The sequence below is a fragment of the Podarcis bocagei genome, assembly GCF_964188305.1.
Source record: "Podarcis bocagei genome assembly, chromosome: 4".
Lineage (NCBI taxonomy): Eukaryota > Metazoa > Chordata > Lepidosauria > Squamata > Lacertidae > Podarcis > Podarcis bocagei.
The window spans coordinates 93,072,174-93,091,940 of NC_138128.1; the positions used below are offsets into that span (position 1 = coordinate 93,072,174).

The following is a 19,767-nucleotide window of genomic DNA, read 5'->3' on the forward strand; positions in this document are numbered from 1 at the left end:
CCAACCTAGCAGTTCAAAAGCACGTCAAAGTGCAAATAGATAAATAGGTACCACTCTGGCGGGAAGGTAAACGGCATTTCCGTGTGCTGCTCTGGTTTCGCCAGAAGCGGCTTAGTCATGCTGGCCACATGACCTGGAAGCTGTACGCCGGCTCCCTCGGCCAATAAAGCGAGATGAGTGCCGCAACCCCAGAATCGGTCACGACTGGACCTAATCGTCAGGGGTCCGTTTACCTTTACCTTTAGCTTTAGGTGGAAACTAAGTGGCTGGTGCCAATTTGCCAAGTGGAAAAATTCCTACCAGGTCCCTCAACGGCGACCAAGCAAGGTCCATAGCAAGGTCAAAGAACGGAATCCTTATAGGGCAGGAGGGTGGGGAAAAACAGGAACAGCTGATGAGCAGCAAAGAGGGAGATCCCCAGCTGCATCCTGCCTTTATAGGTCCTGCCGATTGGCCTGCCAGGGGGTGACACGACTGGGAATCCCCCCAATCACACAAGGGCTGGCCTTGACCCACCGCGCGCATGGTGGGGCCGTGAAGCCCGCAACCCCACCTCCTCCGTAAGGTGGAAGTGGCTTTGGTGCCATAGAATCGTAAAGCTGGAAGGGAATCCTTTGCCCAATGTGGGTCTCAAACTCACAACCCTGAGATTCAGAGTCCCATGATCTATGGACTGAGCTACCTCAAACATATTTGCACTTTCTCTTGATACCATGTCAAGACAAGGGATGGACTTAGCCCCATGTCTGGAAGTTCTGAGGCTTAGTCCTAATCCCAGATTTCAGATGAGGCGAAGCCAGAGGTTGACTCAGTCACTGGTGAATGGAAGTCTTTTTGCACATGCCCAGATGCACCCATGCAAAGCAAGATGGATTGCAATGAATGGATGGTTAAATACCCGGCGGAGCACTCGTTGTTCTCCTCCTGGACTTCACCTTCCATGGACCAGCCTACTCTTGAGACAAGTTTCCCCACTAGAAGCAGAGGGGCAGTTCCAAAATAGGATAGATTGAGCTCAGCTTTTCTGCCAACCGTTCTCAGTTGTTGCTGCTGGCCTTACAGGGCAGTAAGTAAGAAGAAAAGGATAGGCGGAGAATGTTTATGGAGCAGGGCATATGAAAATGAGCCCAATCAGTAAGGGGTTAACAGGAGAAGTGCTTTTTCTGTTTCCCTATCTCTTCAGGGGCAATGAGAAAGTATCCTTCTGCTTGCACTTTTCCCCCTCACTTCCCCGAAAGGAAAAGAGCTCAACGAGAGCTGGAATTTCCAGAAGAGCTCTCTTGGGAGTCAGGTCCCCGTAGATACAAGCCTGATGAAAATTCGCAGGCACTCAAAATGTCCCTGCCTCCTGCAGAAATGAAAAGCATCTGTCCTCAAGCTTGGAATATACTAAAGTAGTGACATCCCAGGGTGAACGCAGTCACCAGCAGATTGCTGATGAAATGCGTTGGAACAAATGTACATCCTCACACCTTCCTATCAAATTCTGTCTGGCTAAGGAGAGAAAACCTTTTTTTACAATGTCTTATAAAGGTGTGTCTGCATGCAAGCAGGCCATATAAGTGCCCTACATATATCTTCAAAGATATTTGCATGTTGTTTTGGTTATTACTTTAGTGGATTGCCAGGACCCGCCTGGTTAAAATGCTATTTTAGCATGGGTTAAAACAGGCAGCCCTAAGTAGTAAGTAGGGACGCGAGTGGCGCTGTGGGTTAAACCACAGAGCCTAAGACTTGCTTATCATAAGGTCGGCAGTTCGAATCCCCACGACGGGGTGAGCTCCCGTTGCTCGGTCCCTGCTCCTGCCAACCTAGCAGTTCGAAAGCATGTCAAAGTGCAAGTAGATAAATAGGTACCACTCCGGTGGGAAGGTAAACAGCATTTCCGTGCGCTTCGCCAGAAGCGGCTTAGTCATGCTGGTCACATGACCCAGAAGCTGTACGCCAGCTCCCTCGGCCAGTAAAGCGAGATGAGCACCGCAACCCCAGAGTCGGCCACGACTGGACCTAATGGTCAGGGGTCCCTTTACCTTTAAGTAGTAAGTGCAATCAGGTGTTGCTCATAGACACTCTAGCTTTTTAATCCTGGCTAATCAATCCATTTCAGCATGGGAAGACTAGGAAGAATTTTGTCAGCTGTGCAGAGTAGAATAACAATACAAGTTTGGGGTTTGCTTTGTTGTCTTGTTCAAAGCTGGCTCAACATTTCGCACAGGGAGTCAATGGTCTCTCTGGCAGGAGATGCTGGGGAGCAGAAGTGGCAGCTCCCCCCCCCCATTTTTCCCAAGTACCCCAACCATTCCCCTCTGTTGGAGATCAGAGCTATGAGTGCATAGGCCATTTACCCCCTAAACTAGCCTGCTCTCGGGGGCACAGGAAGAAGTCATCCTATTGCCAGTGTTGAGTAAGATTTGACCCCCCCCCTCCCTCAATTGTCCAGAACCCCTGGCTTAGCTGGCAGCAAATTAGTGTGCCAAGTTCAAAATCCAAGGGTCGATCCACACAAGCAAAGTCCAAAGGTCAGGAAACGAGGTTCGGAGTCAATCCAAGTAGCCAAGTCTGAAGTCCAGCAGTCAGGATACAGTCCAGAGTCAACCCCAAAGCACAGTCCCGTGAAGGTCAAGGAGCATCCAAGACAAGGTCCATCAACATGGGCAGTCGAGCAGACGTACTGAGCATGCTCATTGCAGCATCTGGGCTTGATGAGGCAGGTGACCCTCACCTGTTCTAAGCCTACTCCAGCTGAGGAATCACACGCCTCCTCCCAGAACTAGTGAGCCTCACCTGGCCAGCTTTGTCTCCAGCAATACAATGTCTTCAGCCAGCCCTGGCCTTGCTATGCTTACTTCCCGAAGTATATTGAGGCAGCAGGGGTTGGGGGGAATGCGGAGATAATGTGACCATCAGCCCTCAGAACACAAATCTCTCCTGTCAGGAATTTGCTGGAGCTGTTTTCCACTGTGAATGCAGATGGATATTTCCAAACATATGCCAAGCTGCCATGCTTCTAAGATTAAGGGAGGATATTAAAGGTAAAGGGACCCCTGACCATTAGGTCCAGTCGTGACTGACTCTGGGGTTGTGGTGCTCATCTCGCTTTATTGGCCAAGGGAGCTGGCATACAGCTTCCGGGTCATGTGGCCAGCATGACTAAGCCGCTTCTGACGAACCAGAGCAGCACACGGAAATGCCATTTACCTTCCCGCCGGAGTGGTCCCTATTTATCTACTTGCACTTTGACGTGCTTTCAAACGGCTAGGTTGGCAGGAGCAGGGACCGAGCAACGGGAGCTCACCCCGTTGCAGGGATTCAAACTGCCGACCTTCTGATCAGCAAGTCCTAGGCTCTGTGGTTTAACCCACAGCCCCACTGCATCCCTAAGGGAGGATATTAGACCAGTCTTTATTATTCTTATTATTTATTTTGACATCTTCAATGAAAGTTCAAAAAATACATAATGATATGTGCACTAAGCATGGTGAGGCATCAAAAAAAGAGAGAAAAGGAGGGGGAGAAACAGTCCCCATGTATAAGGGAAAATAAAAGGGGGATGGACGGACCCAAAACTGTATACTTTGCAAAGTTGTTCTTGTACTTCACCAGATCTTAACCAACTACAGTATTTGTAAGAATTACAGCACAGTGGTACCTCGAGATATGAACGGGATCCGTTCCGGAGCCCCGTTCACATCTAGAAGCAAACATAACCTGTGTCCGTGCATCTGCGCGTGCACGGGTCACATTTCAGCGCTTCTGCACATGCGCATGACGTCATTTTGAGCGTCTGTGCATGCGCAAGCGGCAAAACCCGGAAGTAACACGCTCCATTACTTCCAGGTTGCCACAGAGCGCAACTCGAACACGCTCATCTTGAAGCACATTCAACCCGAGGTATGACTGTATTACAGTATTTGTAAAAATGGATTCCAAATATCATTGAATTTGTCCATGGCAAGTCTGCATTTATATGCAAGTTGCTCATACATTGAAAGTTTGTATAAATCTTCAATCCAATCATAGAAGGGAGCCGCATTTTTATTTTTCCAATTCATCAGTATCAGTCTTTTTGCTATGGTAAGGGTGCGGAGCGTCCATTCATAGTCCTTTTGTAAGGTTCCATGTGCTGGATATATATTTCAAGAGTTTTGAGCTTGACATTAATTACTATATATCAAATGAAGCACTATATACCAGTAGTTATACCAGGGAAGAGTAGAAGTTACGTTCTGTATGCAGATGGTAACGGAAGTGTGTCTTCTTTCCAGGTGGCACAGCAAGTCGGGATAAGGTGCCCATCCACCATGAAGCCTTCTTGTTCATGGCTAGCTCCCAGAATGATATGGAAGATTGGGTGAAAGCTATACGGCGGGTAATATGGACACCATTCACTGGAGGTATGATTCACAGCTCTCATTCACAAAACCTAAATCCCTTTCTCTCAAGGTAATGTAGCAAATTGGTCTGAAACTCAGCATCAAAAAAACTAAGATCATGGCCACTGGGCCCATCACCTCCTGGCAAATAGAAGGGGAAGGAATGGAGGCAGTGAAAGATTATACTTTCTTCGGCTCTGTGACCACTGCAGATGGTGACAGCAGCCACGAAATTAAAAGACGCCTGCTTCTTGGGAGGAAAGCGATGACAAACCTAGACAGCATCTTAAAAAGCAGAGACATCACCTTGCCAACAAAGGTCCGTATAGTAAAAGCTATGGTTTTCCCAGTAGCGATGTATGGAAGTGACTGCTGGACCATAAAGAAGGCTGATCGCCAAAGAATTGATGCTTTTGAATTCTGGTGCTGGAGGAGACTCTTGAGAGTCCCATGGACTGCAAGAAGATCAAACCTCTCCATTCTGAAGGAAAGCAGCCCTGAGTGCTCACTGGAAGGACAGATCGTGAAGCTGAGGCTCCAATACTTTGGCCACCTCATGAGAAGAGAAGACTCCCTGGAAAAGACCCTGATGTTGGGAAAGATGGAGGGCACAAGGAGAAGGGGACAACAGAGGATGAGATGGTTGGACAGTGTTCTCGAAACTACCAGCATGAGTTTGACCAAACTGTGGGAGGCAGTGGAAGACAGGAGTGCCTGGCGTGCTCTGGTCCAGGGGGTCACAAAGAGTCGGACACGACTAAATGACTAAACAACAACAAAATGTAGCAAATGGTTATGCAGGGAACACCTCCAACCAACACGTGGCCTCCAACCAAGTCTGAAGGTTCTGTGTTTTGTTGTTCTCATTCTTGGGAAAGTTCATGAAAAGAGCAGGTCTATCGTGGTGGCCTGTGCTCTTGGTTTGGCTTGCAGAGCTCTCTAAGAGGTTGATACAGTTGGTGTTCACAGCTTTGAGGTGGCAAAAGCCTTATCACTCGCTTTATTCCGACCACACCTGGAGTCCTGCATCCATTTCTGGCCACCACAATTTAAGGAGGATATTGACAAGCTGGAAGGTGTGTGCCCAGGGGTGACCAAGATGATAAATGGTCAGGAAACCAAGCCTTATGAGGAATAGTTGAGGGAGTTGGGTATGTTTAGACTAAAAAAGAGGACACTGAAGGGAGATACGATAGCCATCTTCAAATATCTAAGGGGGGTTGTCACATGGAGGATGGAGAAAACTTGTTTTCTCCTGCTCGGGAAGGTAGAACCCGGACCAATGACTTCAAGTTACAAGAAAGGAGATTTCAACTAAACACCAGGAAGAACTTTCTGGTAGTAAGATCTGCCTGACAGTGGAATGAACTTAGAAGGTGGTGGACTCTTCTTCCTTGGGGGCTTTTAAGCAAAGGTTGGGTGGCCATCTGCCAGGGATGCTTCAGCTGAGATTCCTGCATTGAAGGGGGATTGGACTAGATGACCCCTGGGATCCCTTCGAACTCTACACTTAGTGCTCTCCAAACGTTTTGAACTACAGATCCCATTATGCCTGCCCGTTGGCCATGTTAGTTGGAGCTGATGGTAGTTGCAGTCCAGAATATCTGGAGGGCACCAGTTTGGGAAAGGCCGGATTAGGAAATCTAGGTGCTTACAGCAACTTGCATGGTGAAGAAACTTGCCTTTTCAATCCAGTGGAGTTCTACCCGGTCAGACCTTTGATACTTTCAGCAACTAGGTGATTGTGCCTACTTCTGCTTGATATTTCTGAGCCTCTGAGGCCATGAAGAAACTTTGAGTCAATTTGTGCTTCTCTACATGACCGAGAAGGGACGCGGGTGGTGCTAGGGATGCGGGTGGCATTGTGGGTTAAACCACAGAGCCTAGGACTTGCCGATCAGAAGGTTGACGGTTCGAATCCCCGCGACAGGATGAGCTCCCGTTGCTCGGTCCCTGCTTTTGCCAACCTAGCAGTTTGAAAGCACGTCAAAGTGCAAGTAGATAAATAGGTACCACTCCGGTGGGAAGGTAAACGGCGTTTCCGTGCGCTGCTCTGGTTCAACAGAAGTGGTTTAGTCATGCTGGCCACATGACCCGGAAGCTGGACGCTGGCTCCCTCAGCCAATAAAGCGAGATGAGTGCCGCAACCCCAGAGTCGGCCACGACTGGACCTAATGGTCAGGGGTCCCTTTACCTTTACATGACCGAGAAGAACCCTCTGTTGACGGAAGGCATTAAGGTGATGCCTAGCAGACAGCAGTGCTCAGGCAGCCCAGGAATGTTTCACTGGACGGGACAGACAGCATGGCATGATGCCGACTGCACGCTTCTGGAAGTCATCAAGAAGATCTCTGATAAGACCCTGATTTTCATACTCAGCCCACAGGGGAGACATTTGTTAAAACCTGTGACCCAGACTGAGTTGCTGTTTACCTTGGCTGCAACTGGGAGGAGTGCAGAGAGTGGGCAAGACCCTACCTGCCTTGCCTCCCTTGCCGCTGCATTGGAAGCTAGCGAGCTCCCCGTTTTCATTGGATATTTCAAATGCTTTAGCAACAAGTCATAATTAATGCCGAGCGAGTCGTGGCGCTGAGGCCAGATGTGCTGCCGCGATTTAATCCTCTGCAGCCGGAGGGGAGCTGTGAGGCTGCTCTCCGTGTTGCAGCCGAGGCCTTGTGGGCAACAGGGGGACTCAGAATGTGTCTAATGCCTGGAGTCAAGACCTTCCTCCTCTGCCGCTCCTGCGCCATCACGTTGCCAGACTTCTGCTGGATGTTGGGGAGCTGCCATGCGCCCAAGTGCTGCGCCACAACCAGAGGTAAGGTGCAGGAGGAAAGCCGCAGTCGTTTCTCAGATGGCAAAGCTTGCAAGGTCAGGTGGGGGCTCGGAGCTTCTGCTGAAGGCTTGCCTTCGCTTGTCGGACTGAAAGCTCCCTTCAATGGAGAATCAAGGGCCAGCATTTTGTACGTGCAGTTCAAACTCATGAGTGAAAGATGGCTGCAGGGCAATGGCGATGTAGGAATCTCCAGCTCTGCGGTGGTCTTGGCCATCGAACCTGGATGGATTCCATGGGTCTTTCTGGGCCTTATTTATCAAACTCTATTTACTCCTGCCCCTGCAGACGCGGGTGGCGCTGTGGGTTAAACCACAGAGCCTAGGACTTGCTGATGAGAAGGTCAGCGGTTCGAATCCCTGTGACGGGGTGAGCTCCCGTTGCTCAGTCCCTGCTCCTGCCAACCTAGCCGTTCGAAAGCACGTCAAAGTGCAAGTAGATAAATAGGTACCACTCTGGCAAGAAGGTAAACAGCATTTCCGAGCGCTGCTCTGGTTTGCCAGAAGTGGCTTAGTCATGCTGGCCACATGACCCGGAAGCTGTATGCCTGCTCCCTCGGCCAATAAAGCGAGATGGGCACCGCAACCCCAGAGTTGGCCACAACTGGACCTAATGGTCAGGGGTCCCTTTACCTTTACTATTTACTCCTGCACTGCAAGGAGGTTGGACTAGATGTTCCTCAGGGTCTCTTCCAACTCCACAATTTTATGATTCTAAGCCATTGATCATCAAGCCACCAATAAAGGGTTGTTGTGTTTTTTCCCATCGGACTGTAAGGTTTGGATGAAAGTGCTGGTTCTGCCTGTATGCACATGTTGTGCTGGCTGGTTTTGCTATCAGGATGCCGATACGGTTGTGTTTACATGTGACCTGTATTCAGCAGCGCAGCTGAGCCTTGAAGCTGCCCATTGATCCTGTCACACACACACAGGAAAGTGTCCCAGTGTAACCAACACACACAAAGAAATATAGAAAGCGAAGAAGTCAAAGCTTGCTGAAATGAGCATAAATACACAAATGGTCCATTTGATAAGATATTGAGCAGCTTTACACACACACACACAAGCCAACACAGGAAAATTTGCCTAGATTAACTATTTACATTTGTATCAATTGAAAATGTGCTTTCATGAAGGTGCAAATGTGTTACTTTCTGCTCTTTTGAGGGCTTGCCGTTGGGCGACTGGCAAACCAGAAAGTGCAAGATGACTTTGTCTCCCTGAACATGTGTGAACCAGAAGCTCTTGCAAGGAATGCAATCCTACCATCTGGGCAGATGGATGAAACCAACCAACGAATGTATTTTACGTTTTCAGAATTTCGACTCTTGTCTTTGAAGCTGGTGTTGAATTAGGGATTTGTGACGCACTCCAAATATTTTTGCCCCCGTCCTCAACATGTTCAGACTTTGTTCTGCCAAGCATTTATTGAGTAACTTATCCCAGCTGGAGAGAGAACCTTTCTCCTCCTCCTACAGTTACAGAATAATTTTGTTTTCTCCACTCAAAGTTATGTCTGCAAGGGCTGTTTAAGAAACAGGCAGCTTGTCTATAGGCATATCTTCTTCCTGCATCAGGTGTGCTGACTTGAGAGCCTGCTTGTCTGCAGGACCTTAGAAGATAGTGATGGAAACCTAGCAAGCCATTTTTATTGCTCTTAAACCTAGCCAAACACCTGGCTTCGTAAGGAGGGAAGAAGCTCCAGAAAATAAGTTAACTGTTTAGTTCCCATGCATCAGCCAGAGTGGTGCATGCTCCAGTTATCTCCTGCTTGGACTACTGCAATGCGCTCTATGTGGGGCTACCTTTAAAGGTGACCCGGAAACTACAACTAATCCAGAATGCGGCAGCTAGACTGGTGACTGGGAGCGGCCGCCGAGACCACATAACACCGGTATTGAAAGACCTACATTTGCTCCCAGTATGTTTCCGAGCACAATTCAAAGTGTTGGTGTTGACCTTTAAAGCCCTAAATGGCCTCGGCCCAGTATACCTGAGGGAGCGTCTCCACCATCATCGTTCTACCCGGACACTGAGGTCCAGCACCGAGGGCCTTCTGGAGGTTCCCTCATTGCAAGAAGCAAAGCTACAGGGAACCAGGCAGAGGGCCTTCTCGGTAGTAGCACCCACCCTGTGGAACACCCTCCCATCAGATGTCACACAACTACCTGACTTTTAGAAGACATCTTAAGGCAGGCCTGTTCAGGGAAGTTTTTAATGTGTGACATTTTAGTGTATTTTTTGTCTCTGTGGAAGCCTCCCAGAGTGGCTGGGGAAACCCAGCCAGATGGGCGGGCTACAAATAAATTATTATTATTATTATTATTATTATTATTATTATTATTATTATTATTATTATTATTATTATTACCTTTTCCTTTAGCTTTTCTATGACTGACAAGCAAACTCTTGGATGTATGGTACACATTAAGCTGCCGGATAATGCCCAGAATTGGACACAAGAATTCTAGATCAGATGGGCCAATGGGCTGACCTGTTCAAGGCAGCATTTTCCATCTTTGAACACTTTTTGTGGCCTTCTATTTTCCAACTGTTTTAGGTGTGGCAGCTATTCCGTGCTATGCCAAGCTCCCAACGGGTGCCCATTTATGACTGGCATCCGCCACCCCAGAAGTTTGGTGACGCGGGTGACGCTGTGCGTTAAGCCACAGAGCCTAGGACTTCCCAATCAGAAGGTCGGCAGTTCGAATCCCCGCAACAGGGTGAGCTCCCGTTGCTCGGTCCCTACTCCTGCCAACCTAGCAGTTCAAAAGTACGTCAAAGTGCAAGTAGATAAATAGGTACCACTCCGGCGGGAAGGTAAACAGTGTTTCCATGCACTGCTCTGGTTCGCCAGGAGCGGCTTAGTCATGCTGGCCACATGACCCGGAAGCTGTACGCCAGCTCCCTTGGTCAATAGAGTGAGATGAGCGCCGCAACCCCAGAGTCGGTCACGACTGGACCTAACGGTCAGGGGTCACTTTACCTTTACCTTTTAGGCTACTCTATCAATTCTTTGCCAGCTAGTTCCCTGTTCAGAATCCTCTCCACACAACTTTTCTCCCATGGGGTGTTAAATGCATTCTGCATTTAAGTCCCCATAAGAGGAAATTGCCATGGAGAGGAAGATTTGGAGCGCAGAAACAGTGGGTGAAGCAAATTTCCCTTTCCTTTCCTGATTCTCCCATCCCAATGGCTTTTCCAGTTCCAGGTGTGGCGTTGAGAAGCTTAGACACACCTCTGCAAATAGGACACTTCGTTTAGCCCTACATTTAGTGCTGCGCCTGCATTAGCTGATTATCGGAGAGGAACGTCGTGAGACCAGAAGAGGCCATTTCAAGCTAGCTAGCTCAGTTGGTTAGAGCATGGTACTGATAACCCCAAGGTTGCATGTTCAATCTCCTCATGGAACAGCTGCATATTCCTTCATTGCAGGGGGCTGGAGTAGATCAGGCTTCCTCAACCTCAGCCCTTCAGATGTTTTTGACCTACAACTCCCATGATCCCTAGCTAGCAGGACCGGTGGTCATGGATGATGGGAATTGTAGTCTCAAAGCATCTGGAGGGCCGAGGTTGAGGAAGCCTGGACTAGATGATCCCTGTGGTTCCAAGACCATTGATCCATCTAGCCTGGTATTGTCCACACTTACTGACAACAGGTCTCCAGGTTTTGGACGTGCCCAACCATACCTGGAGAGGCTTGGGACAGGACCTGCAGCTTTCCACTAGCAGGATCAGTTCGCTGAATCTGGCCCCAAGTCTTTGAGTGGTAGTTGAAGTCTTACTCAGAGTAGAACCTATTGAAATGAATGGGCCTCACGCAGTCATCATGTTCATTAATTTCAGTGGGTAAAACTTGGTCGAATGCCATCCTTTGCGATTATTTCAGCATAGGTACTTCCAGTTCCTTTGCAGCTACTTCTCTTTGCAATGCTACAGTATGTGAGTCTGTGGAACGGGGCCAGAAGACTCTCAATCAAATGCTTGAGGAACTCTGGAGTTTTGGTAGAATCATTTTGCTCTAGAGGAACAGATGCTCTGAAATGAGAGCTAGATGTTCTAAAGTGCATCTGATTCTAGGGACGGAATTCAGTAGAGAGATCTGAGTACAAACGCTATTTATACACTGTCCATGAAGGCGCATGGTGGTAGGAGAGGAACATTTGTTCAGAGTTTTTTCCACATTTTGTGTAATCCTAATCTGGCAAAAAGGACGCGGGTGGCGCTGTGAGTTAAACCACAGAGCCTAGGACTTGCTGATCAGAAGGTCGGCAGTTCGAATTCCCGCGACAGGGTGAGCTCCCGTTGCTCGGTCCCTGCTTTTGCCAACCTAGCAGTTTGAAAGCACGTCAAAGTGAAAGTAGATAAATAGGTACCACACCAGCAGGAAGGTAAACGGTGTTTCCGTGCACTGCTCTGGTTCAACAGAAGTGGCTTAGTCATGCTGGCCACATGACCCGGAAGCTGTACGCCGGCTCCCTCAGCCAATAAAATGAGATGAGCGCCACAACCCCAGAGTCGGCCACGACTGGACCTAATGGTCAGGGGTCCCTTTACCTTTACCTTTAATCTGGCAAAATGCTCCATCAGGTAATGTGAAAGGGGGCAAGCTCGTAAATAATAATGGCATGGATTATAGCATTTACAGTGTCCACATGCATTGTCTTAATGTAATCCTTACCACAACCTCCTAAAGTTAGGTTGCTATTAATATCTTCATGCTGGAAGGGGCGGTGGGTGGGGGGGTGGGCTGAGATAGAATAGTTTGCCTGAGGCCACCTAGCGAGTTCAAAGCAGAGGCAACATTCCGTCAGGACTTCCTGGTTCGTAGTTAGCCTGTTATACCAGCTCTCTCTCATGCACTGAGGCTAGAGCGCCAAAGAATTTCCTTTCCTTGGTTAAGACCTGTTTGCCTCTAGTTCATCTGAAGACATATTCTAGTCTTTGGAGACTTTTACCAGAGTGGAGGATCACAAACACCTTTGGTGCAATTGTTCCACAGAAGTAGCCAGTATGCTTCGTTACTTCCAAGTTACGGGAGGTGTTTGAGAAACAAGGCTTTGTCATTCTCTCTGATGTGTGTAAAGCATGGGTAGGCAAACTAAGGCCCGGGGGCCGGATCTGGCCCAATCGCCTTCTAAATCCAGCCTGCGGACGGTCCGAGAATCAACGTGTTTTTACATGAGTAGAATATGTGCTTTTATTTAAAATACATCTCTGGGTTATTTGTGGGGCATAGGAATTCATTCATATTTTTTCCCAAAATATAGTCCAGCCCCCCACAAGGTCTGAGGGACAGTGGACCCGGCCCCCTACTGAAAAAGTTTGCTGACCTCTGGTGTAAAGCTAGGATTCAGCTTTTGCACCAAACCAATTTCTCTTCCACTAGCTGTGGCATTTATAAGGTACATGGTCCTCAACTGAATAGGGCAAATTCATAACCTTCCTCTAGGCTTAAGTATTCTTAGACAATATTTCTTAATAATATCGTTTATAGCAGTTAAAACAAACAAGAAAACTGCTGTAACTGGTGAGGAATCACTTATACGAATGAACCTAATCCTAAATCGTTTCAGTACTTGTCAATTATCCACCTTTCTTTAGAAAGTGATTGGTCTATTCTAGCAAGTTTTTTTGAAACCTTAGTTGGTCCTCTCTCCCTTTCCTGACTTTCAGCTTTCTTCCCTCCTTTCAGTTCCTTCTCCCCATGACCGTTAGCCAGCTGACTTGGTCTCCATTTGTCTTTTCCCTCACATTTTATGCCCCTCATAAAACGCCACACATCTCATAACCACACAGTAGCGTCACTCCCTGGTTAGGGCGTCTCCTCGTTCTTCATTAAGGAGGAACTACAATTCTTGCAATTCGGGAAGCGGGTGGCGCTGTGAGTTAAACCACAGAGTCTAGGACTTGCCGATCAGAAGGTCGGCGTTTGAATCCCCGCGACGGGGTGAGCTCCCGTTGCTCAGTCCCTGCTCCTGCCAACCTAGCAGTTCAAAAGCACTTCAAAGTGCAAGTAGATAAATAGGTACTGCTTCGGTGGGAAGGTAAACGGTGTTTCCGTGCACTGCTCTGGTTCGCCAGAAGCGGCTTAGTCACGTTGGCCTCATGACCTGGAAGCTGTACGCTGGCTCCCTCGGCCAATAAAGCGAGATGAGCGCTGCAACCCCAGAGTCGGCCACGACTGGACCTCATGGTCAGGGGTCCCTTTACCTTTACACAATTCTTGCAGTGCCCCTTTGCAATGTTATATGTTCCGAGGCAGGGTGCTGCTGGTGGGGTGCACTTTGACATCACACCTGTGTGTAGACTGCATTTGTGGGGGACACTAACATCTGGGGAAAGGTTCGTGCAACCTGCGACTTCACAGCGATTCCTCTCAAGCCATAGGCACCCAAGCAAAACAGTGCTGGGGCCTCAAACAGCATCTAAGAATGTTTCAGGTCCCAAATGGATTTGCCCATCAACTTCTCCCTTCGCTTCATGTAACCTGACGGACTCAGTCCACCTTGCTTGCCCTCACAACTCCTCCCACACCAAAATTGCATACCCTCCAACATTTCTCCAGTGAAAACAGGAACCCCCTATGCCAGTGTTGTTGTTGTTGTTGTTGTTGTTGTTGTTGTTGTTGTTGTTATTGTTGTTATTATTATTATTATTACAGTGGTACCTCAGATTACAGACGCTTCAGGTTACAGATGCCGCTAACCCAGAAATAGTACCTCAGGTTAAGAACTTTGCTTCAGGATGAGAACAGAAATTGTGCAGTGGCAGCAGCAGTAGGCCCCATTAGCTAAAGTGGTGCTTCAAGTTAAGAACAGATTCAGGTTCAGAACAGACCTCCAGAATGAATTAAGTTCTTAACCCAAGGTACCACTGTATTATTATTATTATTATTATTATTATTATTATTATTATTAATTATTATTATTATTATTATTATTATTATTATTATTATTATTATTATTATTATTATATACCCTGAGTTGCTCCAGCTATTCTGCATGGCTTCCAACATAGAGAAAAACATAATGAAACATGAAACATGAAAAAACTTCCCTAGGCAGGGCTGCCTTCAGATGTCTTCTAAAGGTTGGATAGTTACTTATCTCCTTGGCTTGGGGGTCTCATAACTCCATACCTTCCAACATTTCTCCAGTGAAAATAGGGCTGTTCTACCATACCCTCCAACATTTCTCCAATAAAAATAGGGGGACGCCCTAAGGAAAAGCGAGACATTCCAGGATCAATTCAGAAACCAGGATGGCTTCTGTAAATCCGGGACTGTCCCTGGAAAATAGGTCTGAGATTGTGGACCACCAAAGATAATGCTTGGCTTCTCCCATTGGCAGGGATCTTTGGTCAACGCTTGGAAGACACAGTCCAATACGAAAGGAAGTACGGGAAGCACCTGGCCCCACTTCTGGTGGAGCAATGTGTGGATTTTATCCGGGAGCATGGGCTCGCTGAGGAAGGCCTCTTCCGCATGCCTGGGCAAGCCAATTTGGTGAAAGAGCTGCAGGATTCCTTTGACTGTGGGGAGAAGCCTCTGTTTGACAGGTGAACTGGCATTTTTTAAGGGAACACTAGGAGAGCTGCAAGTCCCCCACGTGTCTGGATTGGGAGATTTCTTGCCATCACCGTCCCCTCCTCCTGAGGAAGGAGGATCGCCACCGTATTTAGTTTAGAAAATATCTGAGTTCAGCGGAACCTCCCAGGGCAGTGTACAGTGGTACCTCGGGTTACATACGCTTAAGGTTACATACGCTTCAGGTAACAAACTCCGCTAACCCAGAAATATTACCTCAGGTTAAGAACTTTGCTTCAGGATGAGAACAGAAATCGTGTGGCGGTGGTTTGGCGGCAGTGGGAGGCCCTATTAGCTAAAGTGGTGCTTCAGTTTAAGAACAGTTTCAGGTTAAGAACGGACCTCCGGAACGAATTAAGTACTTAACCCGGGGTACCACTGTACAATTACAAAAAAACCACCATATTATAAACACTTAACGATTAACCAATACAGAAGTAGCCGTGTCTGTTTTTTATGCTAGATCACAGGTATGTATCACTGGTAACATAGATACCATCTCTGGGGGGGGGGGCGAGGCACCCTCAAATTTCTTTACGGTGGGAGCCCAGCCAGCCAAACTAACATGTGGTGCTCTGCATTTGCCATTCAAATGGGGGGGGGGGTGCCACGTCTAGTGATTATGTGGGGTGGGGCTTACCTGGCCCCCATGGGCGTAGCCAGGATTTATGTTAGGAGGGCAGACTTTATGCTAGCGGGGGGCAAAACCTCAGTTATTTAACTATTTTTATTGATCTACTTGATTTAGGGGGCAGTTGCCCCCTGCCCCCTCTTGGCTACACCCACGCTGCCCCCTATAGTTTATTCAAGTTGGCACCCCTGCCCAGATCCCCTCAAATATTTTAGGGGGGGCAAAAGGACCTTGACCCCTGTGAGTTGGCTCCTATGATAGGAGGGAAGAACAGTGGCTACTTTTCCTTCCGCGGTGGTTAGGAGGCTTAAACATTATCAGGTAAGTACAGTGGTACCTTGGGTTACATACACTTCAGGTTACAGACGCTTCAGGTTACAGACTCCGCTAACCCAGAAATAGTACCTCGGATTGAGAACTTTGCTTCAGGATGAGAACAGAAATCGTGCTCCGGTGGCGGGGCGGCAGCAGGAGGCCCCATAAGCTAAAGTGGTGCTTCAGGTTAAGAACAGTTTCAGGATAATAACAGACCTCCGGAACGAATTAAGTTCTTAACCTGAGGTACCACTGTAGTAGCGAGGCTGGACCATGGCAGGTAGCCTGCACATCAGCAAGAATGGCGTACCTCACAAAGCAACAGCAGCCACTCAAAAAGCTGTTGTGCAACATGTGGGAGGGAGCAGGGTCATGGTAGGACAAAAAGACAGACTGTCAGGATGCTGTCATCGGCTCCCGGTTGGTTGCCCAGGAAAGCAGAAAGACAATGGAAAGTATCTTACATTCCTTTTTTATTTCCAACGTTACAGAGAGGAGCTATAGAACCCAGCCTCTTGGATAATGCCGTTGTCCCAAGTGATTCTCCACTCCCACTGAGCCTCTTGGGCTTGCCGATCGGGAGGTCGGCGGTTCGAATCCCCACGATGGGGTGAGCTCCCGTTGCTCGGTCCCAGCTCCTGCCAACCTAGCAGTTTGAAAGCACACCAGTGCAAGTAGATAAATAGGTACCGCAGCCGCAGGAAAACGGCGTTTCTGTGCGCTCTGGTTTCCGTCACGGTGTCCTGTTGTGCCCGAAGCTGCTTAGTCCTGCTGGCCACATGACCCAGAAAGCTGTCTGTGGACAAACACCAGCTCCCTTGGCCTGAAAGTGAGATGAGCGCCACAACCCCAGAATCGCCTTTGACTGGACTTAACCATCCAGGGGTCCTTTACCTTTACCCCACCCCCAAATTATATTTTATGAAGTTTCAACATTTTTAACATACAGTCCAATAAACATTTAATTTTTTCGCCCCTCTTGTTTTTGTCGACTTCCCACCCTGTTTCCCATGGATTGGTTGATTCTCTTCTTCTTCTGCGTCCTACCTTCTCCCTGTTAAATCATAACCGCAAGACTATAATCTGATTCCTTTTGTTGCTCACATCTCAAATCCTGCTCGCGAATTCATCGTACTATTTCTTTAAACAGTCCGGAAAAAAGCATCCCTTCTTCCATAAAATGCCCATCGTTACATTCTCTTAAATCTTGCTTTTAATTTTTTTGGGGGTGGGAATTTCTTCTTCCTTCCATTTCTGCGCATAAAGAATCCCAGCGGCTATTGTCACATACATAAACTACTTCATTTTTATTTTATTTTTAAGTAAACTCTAGGTTAGATTACTGAAACTCATGATGCATGGGGCTGTCTCTGAAGAATGTTTGAAAACTTCAGTGCGTGCAGAATTCAGTGGCCAGATTGCTCACCAGGGCAAGATGGTTTGAGCATATAATACTAATTCTGGCCCAACTGCACTGGCCTCTAATTAGTTTCCGGGCCCAGTTCAAAGTGCTGGTTTTGGCCTATAAAGCCTTAAATGCTTCAAGAATATGATACAGTAAGCCCCCAACTTATGCACATTTAACTTTTTTTAAAAAAAAAAAAGCTTTAAAGTGGGCAGGAAGTGAAAAAAAGACTTTGGCAATCCCACTTGACATTGCACCCGATGTGTTTTTGACTATATATGATTTTGGCTTTAGGCGCAATCCCTGAAACGTACCCCCCACATAGGTTGAGGGTTTACTGTACCCCACCCTGTGGAACGCCCTCCCACCAGGTGTCAAGGAAATAAACTATCTGATTTTTAGAAGACGTCTGAAGGCAGCCCTGTTTGGGGAAGTTTTTAATGTTTTTTCTTGTATTGTGTTTTTAATATCCTGTTGGAAGCCGCCCAGAGCAGCTGGGGAGGCCCATCCATATGGGAAGGGTATAAGTAATAAAATTATTATTATTATTATTATTATTATTATTATTATTATTATGCATTTGAAGTCTTCCTCCATGAGAGGTCAGGAGAGGCAACAGGAGAACGGGCCTTTTCTGTGGTGGCTCCCCGTTTGTGAAACACTCTCCCCAAAGAGACTTGGCTGGCAGCTTCATTATACATATTTACTTTGGCTTTCAACTATCTGTGCCCTTTAGGAAGTGAGTGGAATGTTTTTTAATGGATTTCTCTTTCCTCTTTGCTTTCATGCATCTATACGGGGTTTACTGTTTGGTTATAAGTCACTTTGCTCTGGACCAGAAAAGGGCCTGACCACTTAGATAGATAAATAAACGTGTGTTTCAAGGTATCTTTTAGTTTTAGTTTTCTTTTAGGCAATTTCGGAAGCCTGCCCATCTTTGCCAAGGGCAACTGCAGAGTTTCTGACTCAGCTGCTTTGCATCTTGCTAAAACTTCCTTTTTTCCTTCCTTTGTTGCAGCAACACCGATGTCCACACAGTAGCCTCTCTCCTGAAACTTTACCTCAGAGAGCTTCCAGAGCCTGTCATTCCTTTTGCCAGATATGAAGACTTCCTCTCCTGTGGGCAACTGCTTTCCAAGGACAAAGGAGAGGTCGGTAAACACATCACAAACTCACGAAGAAACCTTTGTGCAAAGATCAATCAAACTGGGGGGGGGGTCTTTTTAGAAGGTGATGAATTCTAAAACAATAATTTTATTATTATTTAACTTCTTTACCTGCTCTTCACCATGAGGTCCTAGAGATGTGACAGCAATATAAAAACACAGTACAGTGGTACCTCGGGTTACATACGCTTCAGGTTACAGACTCCGCTAACCCAGAAATAGTGCTTCAGATTAAGAACTTTGCTGTAGGATAAGAACAGAAATCGGGCTCCAGCGGCACGGCGGCAGCAGGAGGCCCCATTAGCTAAAGTGGTGCTTCGGGTTAAGAACAGTTTCAGGTTAAGTACAGACTTCCGGAACGAATTAAGTACTTAACCTGAGGTACCACTGTATTAAAATCAGTTAAGACAAATTGCCATCAGAGGAATAGTTGCCGTAGGTGGGGAGGGAATGTGACAAGTTTAGGGACTGCCACAGAATATGCCCCTCCTCCCACCCCATAATTTATGAGGTGGAACTATACATAGGAGCCCCTCTGCTGATATTCATTCCCAAGAGGGGGTGTAGGAAAGGAGGGGCTCTTTAAAATATGTAGGGTTTTTGAACCCTAATGTGAACACCTCGAATTGGGCCCAGAAGTGAACTAACAGCAAGGTGCAGCTGTTTTAAAATGAGGGCGTTGTGAGATTGCCCCTGCTGGTAATCTGGCTGCTGAGTTTCTGAGTCGACCTCTTGGAGTCAACTTCAAGGGCTGCCCCACGTCAAGCGCATTGCAGTAATCCCGTCTGGAAGTTACTAGATCATGGAATGCATGATCATGGAATGTCCAAATGGGGCCGTAACTGGTGAACCAGTCATATCTGGAAACGCACTCTCCTAGCCACTGGGCCACGAGTCTTCAAGGCTGGATCCAGCAGAATCAGCAGGTTAGGAGCTGCCTCGTTCCAGAGGAGGACATCTCTGTCCAGAACTAGACTAATCGATCTCCCCAGATCGCCATTGAATATGGGGGCTGGTTGTGTGTTTAGTCCTAGTTATGGAGCTATTGAGCTTAGTGTTCATTCTGCTTTCGTCCTGTCCCTCAGGGCACTCAGGAACTGGCAAGGCATGTGAGAAGCCTTCCGCAGGCCAACTACAATCTCCTCAAGTACATCTGCAAGTAAGTCATGTTTATGGGAGGAGGGTGGAAGTATTGGCCCAAGCAATCTTTCCTTTGGTTTTGACAACAAAGATCAGACACTGAAGCACTGGGAGCGCTATCACCAGAGGGGTTAAGAAAGTCACTGCTGCCCAACTACAAAATAAAAAAATTCCTTCCAGTAGCACCTTAAAGACCAACTAAGTTGGTTCTTGGTATGAGCTTTCGTGTGCATGCACACTTCTTCAGATACACTGAAACAGAAGTTGCCAGACCCTTCTATATAGTGAGAAGGTGGGGAGGGGTATTACTCAGAAGG

General features: G+C 47.4%; 1 protein-coding gene across 2 annotated transcripts in view; it reads left to right on the plus strand.

The window, feature by feature from the left end:
* ARHGAP22 (Rho GTPase activating protein 22) overlaps positions 1 to 19,767 on the plus strand; it is a 40,169-nt gene that overhangs the window by 12,944 nt on the left and 7,458 nt on the right. Inside the window, exons 4-7 of one of the 2 annotated variants that reach the window (XM_081191663.1) lie at positions 4,266 to 4,394; positions 14,558 to 14,765; positions 18,163 to 18,295; positions 19,396 to 19,469. In XM_081191663.1, coding sequence (XP_081047789.1) covers positions 4,266 to 4,394; positions 14,558 to 14,765; positions 18,163 to 18,295; positions 19,396 to 19,469 — 544 coding nt within the window. Of the gene's footprint in view, positions 1 to 4,265; positions 4,395 to 6,869; positions 7,192 to 14,557; positions 14,766 to 18,162; positions 18,296 to 19,395; positions 19,470 to 19,767 lie in introns of those variants that run through there. The other variant, XM_081191664.1, reaches the window with a different exon arrangement.